A 23,215-nucleotide genomic window follows, 5' to 3' on the forward strand; every position below is an offset into this window, starting at 1 on the left:
ACGATATATGAGACAGATACTGCGCCATTTTCTTTCCCCCCCCCAAAAAACAAATATTATTATTACTACTGCGTAAAAGTGATGCCAGTAACGACGCCGATCGATGGCCGGTGGGCTGGTTGACATGCAGATGCCGTAGCTGAGGCACCGGTCTGTCACGCTAGAGCGACGACTACACCAGAACGACCAACTACCCCGTATCCTGCAAGCGTAGAGTGAGCTCCATCAAGACGGCCCTTCCGGAGGACTGGAAGACGACCAATTTTAGACCAAGCCCCTTCCCCGGAACATGACGCCGGGCAAGGACGACGAGAAGCGCACCGCGCGGGAAAAAAACCATAGCCCGGAAGCTGGAAGAGAATCCCAGGGTCCTCTACGCGGACGCATCGCTCCGAAAACACAGTGACCGTGCAGCGGTGGTAGTTACGTCAAAAGACAGGTTGATCGTCAGCGCGTCCCTGAAGACAACAGACCCTGCAGTTGCCGAAAAAGCGGCAGTGGCCCTCGCACTTGCACAGCCGAGCGTGGACACCGACTCAAAGACAGCCTACGGAAGCTTCTGCAGGGGGGTAATCTTCTCCGCGGCCCGAGCCATACTATCCAAGTGCAAGCCTCTGGGAAGATCCATAGAGCTCGTGTGGGTCCTGGCTCACTCGCGGGTAGCAGGCAACATCATCGCCGACTACCATGCCCGAGAAATGTCAATCCGGGCCGAGCACGAGCCGGAAGAGCTAGCGGACCCGGTCACCAGCTTTCGGGGCATTACCCGGATGTACAGCGAGGAAAGGTGCAGACTGCCAGAACCGAACCCCAAACTCACCAGGCAACAACAGACGATCCTGCGTCGAGCGCCGGCGGGATCGCTTACGCATCCCGTACTGATGAACCGCATGTACCCTGCGGAACACGATATGCTCTGTCCCTTTTGCAGACGAGAAAAGGGCACCCTGCCGCACGTCTTGGAAGAGTGCACAAAACTCAAGATCCCCCCCTCCTCCTCCCCTTCCCGCCAACACCCCCAATCCCAACCCCTTGAGCGATGGGAGACCTTGTTATCCAGCACCGCCCTACCGATTCAGCTCGCACTGACAGACGGGGGCCAGGATATGCTCCGCACATATGGTTCCCGTAACTAGGGAACCACCCCGTCTGGTGCCTGCGTGCACCACCGATTTATTTCGGGCGTAATAAATGTTGATTCATCATCATCATCCATATGTGCGAAAGAGCGATGCGACGAGAACTGGCGTCGTTCGCCCTGACGCTTAGTGACGTAACCATGCTAGCGACGACAACATAAGTGACGTGCACCAGCGACACTTGCTTCCGCTCGCTGCCTGCGCACTCCGGCTTGAATTCGAGTGGCGAGACAAGCCGCTCGTTGCAGCTGCTTGGGCGGCAGATCGAAAACTCGTTACACAAAAACCATTGGGACCAATAGACTGCTGTGTACTAGATTAGGTGTAGTGGGGCGGACTGGAACCGCTGTGAAGCTATAATCCCAGGCATACCTATGGCGCTGCAGTACCTTTCACCGTAAGGCCACCTGGGTCGTCGTCCGCACCCCCGCTCAAGCGGCATTCAGCGCGCTCATCAAGTGTATTTTATGAAGTCGATTCAATGCTAATTCTATAGATCCTTAAAAGGAAGCATGCAATATTCTTTTTTTGTCCCATAGGTCATCACTTGAGAAACTGCATTTATATATATCCTTTACAAATAGGACTATGCAGAGAAAGCACAGAACCTTTTACCACACACAGAAGAGCATTTATTTCAATCGAATATACAGCACTGAAAGAAAAAGTACTGAGAAACCGCAGTTCACGTGCTCTTGCTTAGCTTAATATACTTAGCTCGCTGCTGTTTAGTGGCATTTGAGCTATTCAGGCCCCTAACAAGAAAGTGCAAGCATGTAAGTACATCATTTTTATGCTCACTTGCTCTCTGAGCTGACTGCAACCACACTGTTAAAGCTAAAAAAAATTTGCTTTAACTTGCGACACATCACAGATGCTGTTGGCATATAGCTCTGTTACACTAAAACATTTAGTGAACATATTTGAGTGTAAGCATGAAGTTGTACAGCACTTTTCATAGGTACAAGTCCATCCCAGTCACATTGCTTAAAGCTAGAGGGGAGGCGGTCAGAAGCTGCTGCTGCTGGCTCAACTAGCAGTATCTTCTTACACGACGCACAGTTGAGGCAGAGCACGCATTATCTCACTGCATATCCAGCATTGGAATAAGTAAGTCATGCATCACTTTTCTCAATCACAAATGAGAAGTGTTGAGCACTAGTGCGAGGAACTGTTTTTTAAAAAATTTCTGCCTCTAGTTTGCCTTGGGCAAGTATGCCATCAATCCTTTTCAGCCCAGGATGTGAACATTCCCAGTCATCAATACTGATCTGTGCACTAACAATCTCAGGCTCAGCATTATTAGTGCCATCAACGGTTCTCACTAAGTTATAAAAGTAAAGGCAATTAACTGTAATCAAGAACTGCTTTGGTGAGCGGTGGGCATTGCAGCCACTTGACTAACGAACAATGCCAAAGAGGTTTTCTAGAGTCAGTAGTAAGGCGTGATGCTATCATGTATTTGAACCCAATAGTTTGGGTCAGGTACTACAACAGCGAAAGTGTGCTCATAATCGTGACTCTTAGTCCCGTTGCAGTAGATTCGCTAACAAAATCACCCTTACATGCTTCCCATCGCCTTAAATGATCAAGGAAGTCAACAAGGGTGGCTGCATCCTCAGTTTGGCCTCAGGTTCCGAGCTGCATATCGGGTTATCATGACACTGATCAGCTTGTCAATCCTCCCGCAAAAGCAAAGAGCAAAAATGTAAATTATTAAATTACGCTGTCAAATATGTAGAACAGCTGTCAAATGCCTACTTATGCAATGAACTCCTGAGTTGCAGTAATGCTGACACATTTTCCCTCAATATCAATTTTGTAGATCATCCCTCTCAAGACAATTGATCCAAAAAGTTTAAATGCATGACTCATTTTCTCAAATGAGTTCACATCAAGGTATTCCTCTGCCAAACCAGGCATCACCTTCAGTGTCTTCACGTTGTCGCGGACAAATGCCTCTCGAGCTGGCTGTACAGATACCTAGAAGCAACCGCATAAAGAGGAGGAAATATTAGTTTCAGTAGAAATGCAACCTTCACCAAACAAGACATACCTCTCCCTCTGGTGTAGTGAAGCCAGTCTTCAGAAGGGATTTTGCAGGTACTGAATAAGGTGGGGAAAATCTGATAAAATGTAAGTTCCTCTCACTGTCCACAGGGTGCTCCAATTTGCAGACATTTGCTGATGCACACACTCCGGCCAATCTCCAGATCTTGCAGTTCCAAGCCGCTCCACATGTAATGTGATCCCCAAACAGGCCTACTTTCTCAGCAACTTTGACAACTTCAATCATTATTTTGAAAAGGATGTCACTTTTCATGTTACCTTTGGTAATAAAAATTATTTTAGTAATTATTTGTTAGTAAAAATTATGTTTCCTCTTTCCACTAAAAGGAACAATCATAACAATCTAGGTCAACGAAACCTTCAATTTGTCCTGATGTGGTGACACTGAAGTTTTCAATTTTATCTCGTCCGCAAGAAGTCCACCGTGCCTCTGAAACACTGACATGATGGAAGTCTCCTTCTTTAAAATACCTCCAACTTTAGTGTTGAATCCATATAACGACATGTACGACTTCATGTACTTCTTGAGTGTGGTTTTGCTTGGCAAAACAAAGATATCGTGCTTCCCCGTAAGGAAGGTAGAGACGAGGGCTCTTCAGTTTCACGAGCATACACTTGAGTATGCACTCTTGACTAGTGCATACCTTTCCTGCTAGACCTTTTTGCTGCTGCAAAGCACTGCTGTACTCTTAGCTGTTGCTTGAGCGGCAAGCATGAAATATTCTTCTCCTATACTTCTTTCTGAATGCTTGCATTTTGCTTTCTCATTTCTTCAAGCGGCACAGTCAGGGTGACTAATCTGGCAGTAGCACGATTCTTTTGACTAAGTCGTCACACTTTGGCTGCAGGTGTACTGTAGTCTTCTCCACTTTACCCCACTCAGCATTGTCAGCAAGGCCTTTCTCAGGAACATGCAAGATATGCAGGCTGTTCCTGTAAAAAGCAAGACTTCAATGAAGATCTGCATACAGGACTGTAGTCTTACGAATGCTAAATGAATTGGTAAATATGACATTCAACGTTTCAATACGGAAATTCAATAGGAGAAAATATTTAGCAATGCAGTTTGTCCTTAAACTTCGAGGAATTCACGACACCTGAATGAAAACCACGATTCTTACCTTTTGCTGTACACTTCCCCTGTATTTCGTGCTAAGGACGAGTCCATCGGCATGAATGATTTGCTTGTCCAGTTCTTTTGTTAGGGGCACAGCAATAAAATCTGTTGGTCTGCCCAATCCCTAGCAGAGGCATAGAAACTCATCCAGCACATATTTCGCTTCATCCATAGCGCGGAAATGTTTCTCAGAGATAAGAACCCTCGGCAATATGTTCTACAAATTACTTCACCCCTGAGGTAGCTTGGCTCAGTGGAGCGCTGGAATAGGGGCCCAACCTTGCTTGAGAAGAGGCCTCAAGTCGCCAGCGCAGTGAAGGACGGAGGCCTCGAGACGCCAAGCCCTTGAAAGCACCCAAATTAAGTTTTTCTCTCTCTCTCACCCCGACTGCAACTACAGTTCACAAAAACAGTCTCCTCCACGACGACAGAGTGAGCCTTGCTGTCGTACGAGGCCTGCATGTAGCACCAACCTAATTTGGAAATTTGTGCACAGCCCACTGATCTGTCGGTTTGGGCACATTCTCAATGTGAAATAGTGGCTGGCTCTGCACATTCTTCCAGTTTGCTGGGCTGTGGCGTTGCACAGCAGCCCTGTATCTCTCCATCACAGAATTTCTTCGTTCCACCATGTTTCATTGCTTCTTCACATTATCTCTTCGGTGGCGGTCGTTCACGAGTGGGCGCCTTTGAAAGATCCTTCGTAAGGTTCGGCAGAATCGTGGGCAAGGCGTCCAGTAAAAACAATGGCTTTCCACGCAGAAAGCACACCTCTTTGCCATCAATCACATGCACATAGTCTCTCAAAACATAACTCACAAAACATAACTCACAAAGAGTGACAGTCACTTTTAAGGCTTTGTCAGCGCGATGAAGGCGGGGCTCCCAAATTCGCCGCTAGCCTTCGTCATCGAGGATTCCAAACAGAGAAAGTTTCGGCGAGTTTTTAGCACCGCTATAGCCCGTCCTGCAACCAGGCGTGAAGCAATAGTTTCTTTGTCGAGGCTTCATTGTGAAGAAAAAACACAGCATACCATGAACAATGGAGCCCAGCGGAGCGCCAACACACAAGAAACATGTTGAGACATGTAAGGCGACCAGCAGCAGTGGCAGAATCCCCAGGTGAAAGGAGCAGCAGCACCACCTTGCGGCTGCTTGAGATTTCTGGAATTTCTGCTTCACACGTGCCATATCTTGGCACTTCCAGAAACAGGCCCGCCATGTTGATCCGGTCGAAAAAATGAAACCGCTGTTCGGCGTGGGGTAAAAACGGCACCGCTTCATGTGAAAGGTAAAACAGCGATGCACTGTTGCGCTGTGCCACGCACTCTGCCCGGATATTGTCACGTGTGTGGGAACCAGGTGTCAACTTATTCATTATTTATAATGCCAGTGTTTGCAGATGCCGACTACTATGGGAAAGCGACATTCCCATATCAAAAAATAGCGCTTTTCCTAGCGTCACAGCCGCATTCGGGCTTATTTGGCCAAGGAGCTTTCAATTAAAGTCAGTCGACTGTGTCTGAGCTTTTTTACAATAGCAGATTGCATTTTGTTTTTGCAAGCATGAAAATTGAGCATTTTAGAATCAGGTAATAGGAGTGTATATATCCTGGCCATGTTCAATTGTAATTTCAGCCAAAATAGCACCATGTTTGGTTTTTAATACATGCCTGCTTTCACGTCAAGCTTCTATAATCATCATCCTTTCCACCCAATAGGTATCGACACCTCTGCCACGTGGTTCCAGTGTCAGCCTACAAGCTGGCCACAGTACTACGAGCATTTCAGTGCGCCTGAATTGAACAAGATTATCCATATTTCCCACTTCAGATTCTTAGGCTTAATGTTATTTCAAGACAAACAACCAGCAGTGCAGGGTGAAATTCAGAGACAGAAACCACCTGCCAGCCCTGGCTTAATACTCATGCCATAACGACACGTTCATGTATTCGTACTTTCCCCTCGTGATCAGAGAATGGAATCGCCTTGATCCCTCAATCATAACTGCAACCACATTATCTTAGTTCACGTCACGGATAGAATCATTATCAATTAACGAATAAAGCAGTTTCACTGACATACTCAACCGCCTCTCATCACTTCATTAGATTGTTAATTGTGAAGAAAGTCTTATTTTTTCCGCTGCTGTGTTCCCATGTGCTCCAATTGAATTCCTTATGGCAATGCTCTACCCGACTCCTTGACATGTATTTTTCTTGTTCCTTGCTAATGTTTACCTTTTCTTGTATTTTTCTTGTTCCTTTCTGTTCACGTGTGTTTGATTTGTATTCCAAAGTGCACGGCTCAAATTTTTATCATGTCATTTTTGTTCGCCCACCTGCTATGGTCTCTGATGGGACTGGCAGTATTGCAAATAAATAAATAAATAATACAGCTAAGCTTAAAGCAGAAGCCACTGGTAAAGCCAGTAAAACCAAAGTGGCATGCATTAAATGGAGTAAATACTAGCAGTACAACTAGGCAGATCACTGAAACAAGATAGTAGTGTAATGGCTGTAAAAACAACCCCACCTGGTAGAGGACCATCAGCCATCACTGCCTTGGCCTAAAACAGGAAACCACTAAAGCTTCAGGCGAAATGCCCCTCACCGAAGTCACCGCACAACACGGAGGGAGTGCCGAGTGCTATGCAGCATCTGAGATGGCCAAAAAACATTTTATTAACCAATTTCTCTTCACTTTGTGTATAAATTTTTCTCATCATCACCATGTATGCATATATATACAGAAATAGACGCGGCAATCATAATACAATAATATTAACTGCAATAATGTGTGTGAACTTCGTGCATCCAGACAAGTTGTCAGTGATGGGGAAGGGCAGGGGGACAGCCAGAAGTGGGGGGAGGGCACATCAGCAGTCCTGGAAAATCTCAACACATGGGTGGTGGGCGGGAAGGCAACGCAAAGGAGCAGTAGCCATGCACAGGCAGCGCATTTCGCGCAACAGAAAAGAAATTGTCATGGGCATGATGGAGTCGCAAAGACTGCAGTATGGGAGAGAGCACAAAATGACCAAAGCATGGGGGGTGTTACATTTAGAATCAGAACTAATGGCAGGACATAAAAAAAGAATACATAAAAAAGGGGGGGGGGGTCAACAGTGGTTTCAAAAATGCAGGAAACACTAACTGAAGACGACAAGTGGTTGATATTACCTGTACAGTAACTACAGCAGAGAAAGACAGAAAAAAAAAACATTTCACACGACAAGACAGGGACCCTTCTCTGTCACCATAATTCTACAGGACAACCTAAAGGAGCATTGTGGAACTATAAGAATGGCCAGTGGGAAAGGCGGCCTATTGGTCGTCAAAGCTGGCTAAGGCAGCACAACAAGGTCAGTTAAAAAAAGAAATCATGGTCACAGACTGAGACATTTTCTCCAAGCAGGACCACTTGCCTTACAAACCTGCAAATTAGCTTAAATGAATGTGCATCAAATTACAAAAAGTTGTTACAGAGCTGACAGGCTAAGGTTTTCTCCAGAATAAAAAAAAAGGAATAACATCCTCACTCCAAGTACACAAAGCAGCACAAACGACTCTGGCCAACAATAACGGCCAACCAAAGAAGGCCCCCAAGCTTCCTACACGCCTCATCGACGAGAGCAGCCATGGTCAAATTCAAACAGGCAACTGGCCAACAGCATCTTCAAACTAGGATGACGGAGCTCGTGCAATATGCAGACACCTGTGGAAGTCCAAAGCAGGAAATAAAAGCTTTCTTAGCCTTTACCAAAACAAATGCAATTGTATAAGAGCAAGCAGTTCTGCAAACACTTTATTTTTTGCACAGAGCTGCCACTAGGCAGTAATAGCATGAAAAAACAGAAAAGATGCAACCAGCAAGGACGCACCCTCATCCAACTTAATATGGCGCTCTCCAGATGCGCTCCCCAATTCCTTCCTTACTGCTGCTCCCCCTCAACACCATTGCACCCCTGGCCCACCATGAAAAACAACCGCAGCTGACGCACGGATCTGCCGCTGCCGTGTTACTCTTATCTATGCTACAGTATTTATAAGAACGTGATTCTTCAGCGTGAATGGTACACATGTTCTCTTCATGTGCCCTATGAGAACTCACAAAAACAAGGCGTGAATAAACAACCATTAAAAAAAAAAATAGGACAAAGAGGGTACCCTCCCAGACCCCAAATGAGACACAAATGCACTGCACGGTGAATGTGACACACCGTGCACTGTGAAAAAGCAATGCAGAGTATAAGGCAGAGGAATGCTCTTTCGCTTTCCCTGGAAAAGGAGTTGCTGGAGAGTGCAACATGACCAAAACCTCCGGTCAATGCAATGTGAACAAAAAAAAACAGAGCTGACTTTTTCCCCTCTCCCTATTACGTCAACTGACACCTTGCCAATTGTTGAAAAGAACCAACTTAAAATCTTAACACAACTGCACAGTCTAAAAGAGACCTGCTGAATGAGCCTTTAAATGTGGTCTTGAGACATGTACAGTGCTTCTCAAAAGTTACAAGGCCCCTTAGGGGTGAGCCTTGCAGTAAGGAGGGCAACAAATCTTGAATCCCAACGCAACTGCGGTCGAACGAAATCTAACTGCAGTCTAACAAAGAATAAGGCCTTAAATGTGGTTTCTAAACATGTACAGTGATTTTCAAAAGTTTCCAGGCCACCTTAGGACATGATTGAGACACTTCCAAGAGCTGTGCAGGAAGGTTGTCATGCCGCTGGCCCTCAAGGTTTGAACAGTGAGGAACACTACTGGTGGTCTGAAGCATCTGGAGGGCAGAGCGCTTCGAAACCTCATAAACAACTTGGCAGGTGCTGCAATCCCACACTATGTAGCCTGAAAACATGCGAAGGGCACTGCACTACTTAAATTAATTTGCATGATTAACAATTAAATGACATGTATCAAAGGCTCCAAAGAATTAAACATGGCAAAGCTGGGTACATCATGTTGCCAACTCTCCTTCATGGTTTCAAACGACAAAACAGCTTAGACAATGAGTGTAAAATGACGACAGTTATTTGAAAAGTCATCAGGCTGAAGAAACAAGGATGGTAGAATACAGTGCTTCCAAACAATGACTTTTTTTTTCTTTCTTGCACAGATAAATAAGTCTTAAATAAAAAAACAGCCGCGCCTACGCCACACTCCTGACCTCTGCCAAAAGCAGCACCAGCACTGAATGAAGATCCAACATGCTCTTACATACGCAAAGTCTAGGAGAAACCGAAAAAGGAACGCTGATTCCAAACTCAAGCACCCTGGGACAAGTCTCGGGCCTTGCGACCAACTCTCGGGGCCTGCCTGCTCCATTCTTTTCGGTTCAAACAACGCCACCACAGCCATGTGCTGAATCCCTTCATGCCTTTACAAAGCGGTAACTCAACCCTTTCTCTACTTCTTCCTTTCATCATGCACAGATGCAACGACCAAATGAAGCCAAAGAAAAGAAAACATATGGAGCACCAGAAAGGAAAAAAAAAAGTGAAACACTATGCCTCTTTGCTACACATGAAAGCGGGAAGAAGAAAAAAAAAACAAACAGATGGAGTGAGAGTAAAGAGAGGGGAGAAACACGGTGTTCCTATCGTTTTTGTTTTACACTGTCTGATATGACACCACCACTGCGTGTTGTCCTGCTGCCGCCGCGCGTGGATGTTTTACGACGAAGAGCAATGCAGAAGAAGAAAAGAAGCAAACACAAGACACGACGGGCTGCCGCTCCTTCCGTCGTTGCTTGATCGAGGCACATAGGGGAAGTTTCTTTTCTCTCTCTCGGGCGAATTCACTTTCTTTTTTCTCTTCCGCCGAAGAGTCCCATTCGCTCGTCTCCGGCGCCGCGGCACGGCCACGATGCCGCCACACACTGGCGCTGCGCGTTTTTCTGTACAAGGTCATCGAAGAAAAGTTCAGTGGGCAGGGGTCAAGCTGCCAGTCTTTTTTTTTTGCTGCTGCCACGACGAGAGTCACGCCCCACGAAGGCAATCATCACCCGGTCTCATGATCACGCGGGATGATCACACAGCGCAACTCAACGAGTGCATTTTTTTTTGTAAACTTTCGCGCGTTAAAACACGTCAGTCTGGCGTCGGCACCCGCGACATTTCGTGCAAACACTGGGCAATAGTCCGAGATGACTCCAGCGGGGACATAGCAACCGTCGACAGCTGTGGCTCATATCGTCGCAGGTAGCTGCACGCAGAAGAGGAACAATAAGTTCAACGTCAGTGCACATGAAAACAGAATCAACAGCTCGGTAACAACAAAAGAAAGAAAAAGCTGGGAAACAACAGTGGAAGTCCAAAATAAATGAACAGTCCCATGAAAATCTAGAAGTGATCATCAGCAGGATATACCGTATGTACAGGTATATAACAGAAATACAATGCAGGGGGGGGGGGGGGGGGGGGGGGGGGGGGGTTTGAAACTTCACAAAAACGAATTACACAACACATACACATAAATGATTATAAAGTGATCAGTTTGTTCAGGCCAAGCACAGATAGGGTGCAGCAAGCTTGGGAAAAAACGAAGACAGCACGCAAAGGTACAGAAACAACGGGTATATAACTATTATTCTAGAGGCAAATCTTCAGAAATGCACCCAACATCACGGAGTACTGCAAAGCATCCAACCTATCCCCCCCCCCCCCCCCCCCCCACCCCCCCCCCACCCCCCCCCGCTGCTTCGTGCTTTGTGTTGCCCAGTCCTGCGCCCTTTCACCGTTCTTTCCTTTCCCGAATCCTCTCAACTCTTTCAGTGCCTTCTCTTTCTCAACAGCCTGTGCTGCCTTTCCACCTCAACAGTCACCCTCTACCTCGCCACGCGTGCAGCGCGGCTCCAAGATCGTCAAGAAGTTGGGTTCTCCTAACAACTAGCACGTCCTGTAGTGAAAGTCGCCGTAGCTTATGTTGAGGGGGAAAAAAAAACGCATTATATTCACATCTTGGTTCCAAATATAGCCTCCCGAAGCATGCCTATGTTTTTCTAAATAACTACACAAATACTGGCACACAGCGCATCACAAACAAATGAAAGGGGCACCTTTTCCAAGACCATGGGGTGCATACTGCAAACCCCGCTGAGACAAACAAGTGCCCAGACAATGCTGCACAAACATAAGGAATGCACTCAGCTAGTATATATACTACCGTAAAAACCGGAATATAGGTCGAACTTTTTTTCAAGAACCTGTGGTGAAGAGTCGCCGTCTTATATACCTGTCATTGGCGGAAAAACTACAGAAGTCTTGAAACAATCGGCAGCTGAAGTCAGCAGCCTCCATCACCATCGCCATCAGCAGCAGTGCCGCCATTCTGCGTTTCCGTAGTTGCAAAGCTATTTTGGTTAAAGGCTGCTTTTTCACATTTTGTTTCAAAATGAGAGGAAGCCAACGGCAATTTACCGTCGCCTTCAAGAAAAACACGATTGAGTACGAGGAAGCTCACGGGTACCTGGCGGCACAGCACGAATTTGGAGTATCCGAAAAGAGCATTCAGTACTGGCGGAGGCAGAAGCTGCGTATTACAACTTGCAGCAACCAGAAGAAAACATCATTTCGCGGGTGGACTGCAGCGCATCCAGAATTGGAAGGAAAGGTTGCGCTGCGTGCAAAATCGCTGCCTGTGACTGCGGAATGCATCCGCGTGAAAGCGGTAGAGATTGCGCGTGCCTCTAGACTCATGAGGGCGCAATTCAAGAGCTCGCCATCCTGGGTGCGGCGATTCATGAAGAGGAAGGGCTCTGCTCTACGGCGCCGTACTTCTGTGTGCCAGAAACAAACACGCGGGTCGATGGGCACACGATACTGTTATAAAATTGGCTGGGTGTACATACGAGCAGCATTTAAATGAAAATAAATACTGTCACCATTGTGCAACCTGTTGAGTCACATTTGTTTCAAGGTAAGGGTGTCTTTTGGTACTTTTTCCACGGAAAAAGGTTTTTTTACTTTTTAGAATTGGTTAGTTGGGGGTGTCGGCCTATATTCCGGTCCGACCTATGAGGCCAACCGACATTAAGAACAATGGAGTAGCTACGGTTGCAAGATGTGTTGGGTTCCACTTACCGCCTGGCTCGCGACGAGTGGGTGGCGAGATTCCGAATGATGAGGGCTGACGTGAGCCGTATGCTCTTGGCCAGCGCCGACTCCTTTTCATCCTGCGCAAGACACAGACAGTGCCGTCAGAAAAAGAAGAGGCCCTGTACTCATTAGCAACAATAATAATACCCGACTGAAAAGCACTACAAAAATTGTCTGTTGTGAAAAACAATTCTACTGCAGTATTTTGGGACATAATAGAAATTCTTGATGCTACAACAGGATTTTCTGTAGTACTGTGAAGCCCCATGTCGTAATGACAGCACCAGTTCTGCCGTGACAACAGACACCTTTACAATTCTACAGAAAAATATGTTGCAACGACAGGACGACAAAAAATTTTGTCGTATTTTGGTACCAGCTCTGTCACATTCTTCGACTGGGTGCACAACGGCGATGCATAATATGCACAACGGCGATGGTGTGCGACATGTACGGCACAAGGGCAACTGAGGTCAAAAAGTGCAAGCCACAGTGATGACTGGTCAACTCACACCTCCAAGAATGTAGAACGAAACAATCTAAAAGCGCACTAAAAAGCAATGAAAGTGCTTGGGTTGAGCCCCTGCGAACTAGGTGCGAATCACACGAACCGAGGTATGGAGCGCTGATATCCACATCTAAATCGGTGCAATATGGCACGTGGGGTTTAACGTTCCAAAGCAGCACATGGCTATGACAGATGGCGCAGTGGACGGCTCTGGGTTCATTTTGACTACCCTCTTTGCTGGGCACCAACACTGCACAGCATGCAGGTATTCTGCATTTCGCCTTAACTGAAATGCGGCACTGGGATTCAATCTCACTGCACAGGTTTCAGCAGCCTAATGCCACAGTTACTGAGCCACTGCTTAACTAGACTATAAGACTGGTGCCAACACGACAAAGACCATGACTTGCTAAAGTGAATGCTAGGCACTGACCGAGGCATCCCTGTGGTTGTAGTAAGCCAGGGCGTGCCTCCGGATGGCGAGCAAGGCGGCGTCTGGCGCGTAGCCAGGATGCGGGGGTGGCTGGGCAGGGGGCGGCAGCGAGGCCTTGCCGAACTGTGAAATCTGCTGCCGCCGCACCGCCTGGATCTGCAGCACCTGCTCGTTGCAGTGCCGGTCCTGCACCAGAGAGAACGCTCGAGCTCCTTCATCGCCACCAGTCAGACGATGATGATGGTGATGATGTCGGCAGTGTTATGGAGAACAATGAGGATGATAACATGTTCGGCAGTCAACAACTTAACGGACCACTGCGTTTACCCTCATGTAGTATGAGCATAATTGTAACACACATGGGCCACTTTTGGTGGCACACAACAGAAGATAAGTAAATAACTGAATTTAATCAATCAATAATTTAATCAATTTAAACCAAGTGTGACCTCACATTTACTAATATGCAAAAAAATGCTTGCTTTTCTTTCCATATGAGTAAATATAGTGTCCATCTGGGGAAGGAACATGATGGTGTACCATCTAGCACACAATATAGTTAAAACTCTCTATCTAACAAAACCCGATTTTATGAAGTTCTCTATCTAACGAAGAAATTTTGATTCCCTGGCAAGTGTCCCCAGGGTTCGTATGTTGAATAACTCGATACAATGAAACAAACGACCAGTAAACCCGATTTAACGAAGTTTTCCAGGAATAAAATGAGTAAAAAAAAAGGTGATTTCTGACTTATTTTGCCCACGATGTCTCGCAGCTTGTTTGCAGCATGCCAGCAGTAGCATCTAGGAAAGCCGAATTCATGGCACTGGTTTTGTTTTGACGGGGCTACATGCACGGAACAAAGGATTCGGCAGTAGGCGATGCTTCCCACCTTGGCTTCGAATCCGTTTTACCATATGGCGCTTTCACGCACAAGTGATTCAAGCTGTTTTGTGGACTTCTCATACACGCAGGTGTGGGTTGCCGGCTAAGGCGATGCCACGGTAGCTTTTTAAATGCCGCTACTTTGCAGTCAGATTTTGAAGGGCGGAAAAATTCCCTCCTTGATTGGAAAAAATTTCCGATTTAATGAACTAATTTGTGACTACGCTTCACTTTGTTAAATCGAGTTTTAACTGTACATGATAATTGTACATATGCACGCATGAACTGATAAACAAAGGCAGGTCAAACAGCAGTGTGTACTGTACTTTTCGTTTAGGCCAAGACAAAAGAATTATCGGTCAAACAGTGCACCATTATCATGTGTTTGCATCACAGCATGGAACTGACTTTACACCTCAGTCCAAGCTTCACCTGTGTCTGACATGGCACACAATTCTCCGCAGTAGCCCCCCCACTAGAATACCATATAAACATGTGTAAGGTCTGCACCCTGCTTTCCTGAAGGAAGCATTATTTACAAAATATGCCTAAGGGCCACACACAAATTGTCCATGACCCACACGGGTATAGACTACATACAAAATGCACGCGCCGTGGCCTCGCGATCCACGCAGGCTGCGAGCCGCCCACAAATGGCGCCTGAGGCCATGGGTCATCATCATCATCAACTTTTTCCTCAGTCACAAGCTCCTGCTATCCATATTGACATCAGTATCACCAGCTCCAGCTTTTTGTGACTGTCAACGGCACGGGAGTTGTGGTAGCTTGTCAGTTGACCGTAGTTGTGGCTTTCGTGGGCTGCCGCCGAGCGTTGCAATTTTAGCACGATGGGCAAGTATCTTAATAGCTACATAGCTGGGAGTTTGCTCTCGAATACGGCAAGCGTGTAGCGGGCAGGAAATTCAATGCGGCCGATAAGTGTGTCCAATGATGGTGCAACCAAAAGGATGCATTGAGGAATACACGCTACAAAACAAGCGCACTTTCCGAGGCAAGCAGTGCAAGTTAATCGAACTGGAAGATGGGCTGCTCTGCTAAGTGACGGAAGTGCGGAACAACGGCTACGCGTTGACAGCGGACATGCCGTGCGACTTCTCGTGAGATGAGCATGCACCAGAGCACAGCACCAGCTCAGAGTGAGAAGACTTTGTGAGTGACGATTGAACATAGAATAAATGCCGCTCGTTCCCTGGTTGGTGTGTTTTTACTTAATTTTTTTTTTCGCACAGCACGTATATGGGCTGCACCCCGAAAATTGGCCTTCGAATCTGGAAAAAAAAGTGCGGCCTTTACACGTGTTTATACGGTATACGAGATTCACTTTACAACCGAGTGCCTACTACTTTAAGAAATAAAAAAAAAAGTTTTCAAGACCCTCATCTCCACTTAAGTACAATGCAGTTTAGCCAGGTTTCGTCAACCTGCCCAACATTTTGTCTTAATGTTTGTACGTCAACCTTGAAACTGCCACGGCTTCCACAAACACACAGATAAACTAAGCCAAAGTTTTTACGTATACAGTGGAACTGATGCCAAAAGCCCTTACCTGGAGATGCGTGAACAGCGACAGCCGGCGACGCTTCATGTCATCGCACGACTCCCACTGGCACTGGAAATCACCTTCAACCTCCGGTATGTGCACCTTGCAGGCGTGATAGAACACAGCACCTGGCGTCGAGAATGTCCTGCGCAAAGAAGACGCGACGACAAAGCACGAAGGCACATTTTGAAAAAGAGAAAGAGGAACAAGTTTCACACTGACACCACCACTTCTTCCTTTTCAGGTACAAAAGAGAGCTCCAACTATAAAAATGACACGAAGCACCTCAACTTCAAATCCAGACAAGCTTCATGGCTTTGGTGAGACTCTCTTTCACAATATGTACACTTAGGTTAACTTAAACCTGTAATGCTCCTCACATCACCTGTGGTACAGGGCGTAAAAATATGAATAATTTTCAAGTCCGCTCGCAAAACTGCACCAACTCAAATGATATGTGAATCTGAATGAACACGAATGATCTCTTCCACCACATCTATCAAAGCAAGGTCAAAGCGCCAGGTACCAGATATGCAGGCAGTCCGCTAAAGACATTTGTCCAAAAGCTAACCCTAATGGCAAAATAGCCAAATATTTCTGCACTCCTGATGCCGCATTGGCAGGCGAGATATTGTTTTGAGTTCCGATTTTGATACACTGCAGGCGCTGGCGTATTTGCCAGCATTTTTATTGTCCTTAGACATTCAAAACCGGTAAAAATTAGGTGAATTTAACTACTGTAATTATCTTTTTCCTTATAAACCTGCCAGTTCTTTACATTTCTGCAATGATGGGACTGTCAATTTTCATCCTATGTTTCCAATGTCTGGGCATTACAGGGTTTCCCTAGTGCCGGCTATTGGGCATATATTAAAAGCAGTGTTTAATGTTTTAAGACAGACACACTGCAACTACTGTATGTGTCAGGTCTAGAAAAACGCTCCCACAGATAAGGTCACTTTTTAACAAGTGAAGTTTAACAAGTGAAGTATCAAGAATGATCTCCCACTACTGATTATCGTTATACAACCTTCGTCAGTAAAGTTATGATATCGAGTCCACAAGGAAATCGTTTCTGCAGCACCCCTTCGAAGTAGTCTCCCCTGCAGCCTATACACAGCTTCCAATGCTTCTCGAGGTCTTCTTTTGGCAAGGCTGTCAACTCCTTTTAGGGCTCTCTTCAAACGTAGAAACAAAAAAAAATTGCATGGGGAGAGGTCAGGGCAGTATGGCAGATGTGGAAGTACAATCATGCTGTGCTTGGCAAGATTTTCTGAAATTCTGAGAAATCCACACCAACTAGGCTGTATGGTTACCCAGTTGCAGTTCAAATTCTGTGATGCTCAGAGCAGTGTGCGACCTTGCATTATCGTGTAGAAGGCTCCATTGTCCAGATGCCCATAGATCAAGGCGACAGCATCACAGTGCGTTAAGAGCACACAGTTATAGAACTGTCGATTTAGTGTCTGCCCTTACACAAACCTGTCCAAATGGCTGATAGGCTGTTTAAAACTCCACACAGTCAACGCAAGGAATAGTGACATGTCTTAAACGGCCATAATTACTCAAATCAGATATGAAGTCCCAACATACACAGTTACAATTGACTGGAACAGTCATTTGTGATGTGATGGCATTAATTGATTTCCACCAAATGTCTGCTGCACAGCGTGTACATTCATGAAGACTACCTATTCAGAAACACTGAGACCGTTGTCAATGAATGATGGCAACAAAAAAAAAAAACAACTTATGCAAGACAACTGCTGGAAAATGTCTACCCGGCTCCAGCCTCGTAAAATGAAAGTCTGTACCACTTTCGCACACTGACACAGCTGTTAGTTACTAGGATATACCGAAAAATGTTACGAAAAAAAAATGGACCCGCTTTTTAAACACTAGCAGATCTGCTCTGCCAGTGGAAGGCAGAGGACAATGCCAAATTCAAGCGATGCCAATAAAAACCATACTCACGCTTGTCAAAGGGACACTAAAGAGGAGTAACATATCAAGCTAGACTGAAAAGATAGTCACATTATAGCAAATACGTCATTTTAACCAAAAACAGAGCTTTGACAAGCCAGAAAAATCGTGCAAAAGTGAAGTACACACGGTGGCACCATTCGCGAATTCAATCCTGCAACTGCGCATGGTGACATGAATTCTTCACCAGCCGGGATTTGTTTATAGCTTTTGCTCATGCAGTGCTGTTTCGCCCTCAATGGGCAAGTGGAGTCGAAATATGAAAAAACAGCAGTGTGGTGTGTGTAGCAAGGAATGGGAAGTTTCATAATGAAACGCTGCAAACCACACAACGGAAAGACAGACAAGACACAAAACGCGACTGCAGAGTTTTTAGTCTCGCATTCTGTGTACTCATCCTGCATGTAGCCGCTTGTGCAGCAAGTTGCTGTTGCCAACAGCAAGTTGAAAACTAGAAGCTCTAAGGAGCATTCATGCTCGAAAGGGGTGCACCTTTGATCAGCTACTGCAGCCAATCAATGCACGTATGAGCGTTTTTCTAGCAATGTTTGCCATATCATTGCTGCGTCATCTGAAGCTTTGTCCCTGGCCTCGGATTGAGTTTCGGTTTCATTTTGCAATTTTAGCTGTGTTAAAATGGTTCCACTCGGTATTTTTTTGAGAAACGGTCTGTGTGCCGGAAGAGAGGGGACTCTAGGAATGTGACGATGTGGCTATAAACCCCGCAGTTACCATTTAAAAGACAATTTCTTGATCCCAGTAGACAAGGACTACGTAGGATTACAGCGACTGCCGCGAAAATAGTGCAGAAGCGCTTGCGTGCCACAACTTCACCAGCTCAGTACACACATCCTCTGCTGATGCTTCCCTACGATTAACACCTGCTTGCGCAACAGAGAGCCATCATCGCAGGGCGTTTCAGATGCTGCGAGCATGCTGAACTATCAAGAGAGCCACAAAGCCTTGCAAATTCCAAAAGAGCATGTTAAAAAAACGGCAGACAACAATGAACAACTTCTCGATGAGATTTTTTTCGGCTATAACATCTCTAGGTTGCTACATTTTTTTGCCCCAGTCCCGTACAAAACCCAATGGCGAGGTTTTACTGTTGAATTCTTTCCATGAAATCTGTTTTAATTTTTTTTTTTTCTGCAGTCATGCTTTCCTTTTCAGCCAAATTGTCATTCTTATACAGCACTTACCCTTTTGCTGTATTACGGAGTTTTAGCAAAACAAGCTTGCGAGTCAGCGCGTGGATCAGCTGCTCCGTTCTGTCTGCATGCGGGCCTGGCGGAGTGCGGAGCATGTGGAGCAGCGCTGCTGAACCAGCCAATCCAACACAGCAAATGCCAATTTGCACCCTCTCCTACCAAACACTCAAGTTGAATAATAACACCTAAATTTACTTGTTTACACGTCATAAGATAAAAACAACTTTTTTGTTGGACAATAGGACCATTGTAAGCCAATTTTTTTCAACGCTCCGCTAAAACAATCTCTGCTCTCTATGCACTGCAGGTACATCAACAAAGTACCAATTTCCTGACCCGTCAGCTTTCCCGCAGAGAATAGGGGAAAAAAAAAAAAAAGACAGCGCATGCTTACCGGTCACAGCCTTTCCATTCACAGTTGTAGACCAGCTTTGCTGCCTTGTGATGGTGGTGGTGGTGGTGATGATGACCTGCTGCAGAGGGCGACGTTGACTTCTTCTCCGCATCAACCGGAACTGTCTTCACAGCCGCCATAGTGGCAGCATTTACTTCCGCTGGTTGCGTGGACACCGGGGTCGTTGACACCGCGCTTGCTGTCACCGTTGTCACGGGGTTTGGCGGCAATGATTTTGCCGCGGAGGGGGAGGAAGAGTCCACACTGCTCAAAAGTTTCACCAGGTTGGGCTGCGGAACTGTTGTTGGAGTAGATGTCACTATGCGTACCGCTTGCGGTGCTGTTGATGCTTGCTGCTGCTGCTGAAGCTGCTGTTGAGGCGTCTTCTGAGCCTGCACAGCCTGATGGGTACATGTGTGCTGAACCACTGCCACCTGCTGCTGTTGCTGCGCTGCACTGTTATGCACTGCACTTTGCTGAATCACACCCTGCTGAACAAAGACGTGCTGAACCCCCGACGACACGTCTGTTCGGGCCACAGCCGTTGACTGCTGCGGGATGGAGGATGTTGCAGTGACGGCCGACGAAATCTCTGCGTCCTCCGCTTGGAATGTCGGCGATGTCTCGCATGTGTCTTCCAGCCGAAGCCGCTTGGCACAACTGCTGCCACTGCTGGTATCTTCCTCCGCCGGCCGCTTTGAGGACTCCGTAGCTGGAACCGTGTCAGCAGCGGAGCGCGAGATAGCTTTAGATGCGCTCTCCATTGACCCTACAATGTCCTGGATCGGCGACAGGTCCGAAGGGGCCACCGCCTTCACAGTGGTGCTTGTCCCATTAGTCACTGCAACATTAACACACTCTGCTTGCGTCACAGAGGTGGATGATGACGGGTCGGTTTGCTGCAGCACCTCTTCTTCCACACTCCCGTTTTGAAGTGCCGTGGGTTCCATAGACAGCGGCACCTTGCCTTTGTCCAGCAGACCGTTGAGGAGCGGAGAGCTCTTGTACACCACACTCTCGACGGGCTTTGTTTCGGCGGCGGTTACTGAGGCTGCTGTTGTGCTCGGAAGGATGGAAATGCACTTGTGCAAAGTCGCCGCGGAGGTGACCGCGGTGACAGGGTTCGTCGCTGTGCCATTCTCACCAACATGGTTGTGGACGGGTTGCTCCGTGGTTGCCATCTGCTGGCCGGCAGGTGCCTCTGGCGAAGGCTTGCACTCTGGAGGCATCGAAACTTCCATGACAATGTCGCGTTGGAAACCATTGGGGCGAGTCGATACTATAAGAGGTCCCCTGCAGAAAAGAAAGGCACAATTAACACCGCCAAAGCCCATCCAAACTCACTCAAGCTAAATTTCTTTTTACTGCCTGATTTGGAGCTGTTTGTGTCGGACATGTTGTATTTCCCGCATCTGAAAAAGTATCCATCAGCAGAACACTGCACACTCACCTGGCACCGGCATTGATGGCATTGGCTACAGCTTGGCTTCTGGCCAGGAGAGCTGTGCCCACAGCGCCGGCTGGCAGCTTCCCTTGTGGCCGCACAACCAGCATCCCCGTTGTGATGCCCGTGGCCGAGTTAGGCACCATCACAATAGTGGCACCCGGCGGCAAGCCACCAGCCGAAGCCAGGCTCGCAGCAAGGGAAGTGCCCTGCGCCACTACCGAATTCGAAGAGAGGGCTGAGCCCATGACCATGGCTGGACTACCAGCCAAGTTTGAGGCCAAATTCGGGGCCATGACGACAGTCGGGTTGGAGGCACCTGAATTCAGGCTTGATGCCAGCGCTGAGGAACCCACCACCACAGTCTGATTCGCAGCGAGCCCAGAGGCATTCGAAGCTAGGCTCGAGGCCAGAGTCTGGCTCAGGCTCACTGCCGACATTGATGATGGCGCTGAGCTCTGGATGGAAGTGGAGCCCAAAAGAGGTGCAGAGACCGGTGTTGAGAAGGTGACCTGCAGAGGTGTCTGAACGGGCATCGAAGTCTGGACCGAAACTGTAGGCATTGTTGAAATGGAGACCGGCCCCTGTCCAGTCGATGCCATGGACACCACAACCTGCGCTGGTGCTTGAACGACTGTGCCTGGCTGTGCCGACTGGATCAGCACTTGTCCCGTCGCTGTCTGGACTTGAGTCTGCAGAGTTGCTTGGCAGATCTGTGTCGGGACTTGAACCTGAACTGGAGGCCGAACCTGTGTCTGCACGACCGGGGTCGTCTGAACTTGCACCTGCTGTGGCTGAAACTGAGTCTGCATGACCGGATTTGCAACCTGCACCTGAACCTGCTGTGGCTGAACTGTTGTGTTCGGAACTTGCACCTGAAGGGTTCCAGGTGGAACCTGCACCTGAATTTGTCGCTGTGTTTGGACTGTGGCTGTGGGAACCTGGACTGGCTGCTGCACCTGAATTTGTGCTGATGAGACTGGGGCCTGCTGGGCAACATTTGTTGCAACCTGCACCTGAACATGGGGCTGGGTTTGAACTGTGGTGGCTGGAACTTGCACTTGAACTTGTCCTGGCTGTGCATGAATCGATGTTGGAACCTGCACCTGAATCTGAGACTGTACTTGAACGGTTGATGTTGGGACTTGCACTTGAATCTGAGGCTGTGCCTGAACTGAGGTTGGAACTTGCACCTGGACCTGAGGCTGTGTGTAAACAGCCGATGGCGGGACTTGTACCTGAACCTGAGGTTGTGTGTAAACAGCCGTTGTCGGCACCTGCACCTGAACCTGAGGCTGTGTGCAAACAGCCGTTGTTGGCACTTGCACGTGAACTTGAGGCTGTGTGCAAACAGCCGTTGTCGGCACTTGCACCTGAACTTGAGGCTGTGTGTAAACAACCGTTGTCGGCACTTGCGTTTGAACCTGAGGCTGTGTGTGAACAGCTGATGTTGGGACTTGCATCTGAGCTTGAGACTGTGTGAGAACAGCTGATGTTGGGACTTGCACTTGAATCTGAGGCTGCTGCCCATGAACTGTGGGAACCTGAACCTGCACGTGTGGCTGATTGCGTGGAAGCAACATGGGCCCAGGACTTGGTGTCTGAACTTGAGGCTGGACAGGACTGTTGACTGAAGCCTGTGGCTGCTGCTGGAGCTTAGCCTGCAGTGCCGATGTCAGGCAGGACGTCTGTGTCGTCTGTGCCGATGACAGTGATGCAGCTACTGCGGTAACAGTCGATGCGGTTGCGGATGACATGTTCGAGGCGAAGTTGAAAGACTGTGCTGTGACCGCAGGCTGCTGCTGGTGGTGGGAGGAGCTGGAAAGGGAGGCCACTGCCGCTGCGGGGTTGACTTCCCGTCGCACGGGCTCGGGAACTCTGGAAGGGGTCGCGCTGTTGGCCAATACGGGTGTCCCGGCTGTCACCGGTGTCGCCTCTGCATCCGCACTCGTCGCCACCACCGCCGCCTGCTGCTGCTGCATTTGCTGCTGCCGCTGAAGGTTGCGGGACACCTGCGCATCCATTTGGACAATCAACAAAACTCGACATACTGCACTCACTCGCGTAACTTGCGCACCCCTAATTTATTACCCTGATTTACAAAAAAAAACTTTTACTTGTATATTTTGTGTTCCCTGCTACGCAAGCACACCAGCATGCATGTGGGTGGCGCGCAGGGCAGGCTTCTGAAGATCGGCAAAGCCGTGTCGCCAAATGTGGCTGTGAAAGGTGATCGAGTAGAGGAAAAAAAACTCACAGGATGGTTACAGCTGTGTCACGAGAGATTCAGCGATAGCTGGTGTAGAGGTCAAGTGATGCACCCCTGAGCTGGCAGGCTCAGAGCCACCCGTAGGCTTATGCGACCCAGGTTGAG

The 23,215-nt window shown here is 47.6% G+C and overlaps 1 protein-coding gene across 1 annotated transcript in view; it reads right to left on the reverse strand.

The window, feature by feature from the left end:
- Nucleotides 1–6,987: 6,987 nt before the first annotated feature.
- Nucleotides 6,988–23,215, reverse strand: part of Bap170 (Brahma associated protein 170kD) — a 67,565-nt gene continuing 51,337 nt past the window's right edge. The window contains 6 exon segments of the mRNA XM_077637477.1: nucleotides 6,988–10,530; nucleotides 12,408–12,499; nucleotides 13,364–13,549; nucleotides 15,816–15,954; nucleotides 19,398–20,690; nucleotides 20,848–22,853. Of these exon segments, the coding sequence (XP_077493603.1) occupies nucleotides 10,416–10,530; nucleotides 12,408–12,499; nucleotides 13,364–13,549; nucleotides 15,816–15,954; nucleotides 19,398–20,690; nucleotides 20,848–22,853 (3,831 nt within the window). The 3' untranslated portion in view covers nucleotides 6,988–10,415.

Source organism: Amblyomma americanum, chromosome 9 (assembly GCF_052857255.1).
Source record: "Amblyomma americanum isolate KBUSLIRL-KWMA chromosome 9, ASM5285725v1, whole genome shotgun sequence".
Lineage (NCBI taxonomy): Eukaryota > Metazoa > Arthropoda > Arachnida > Ixodida > Ixodidae > Amblyomma > Amblyomma americanum.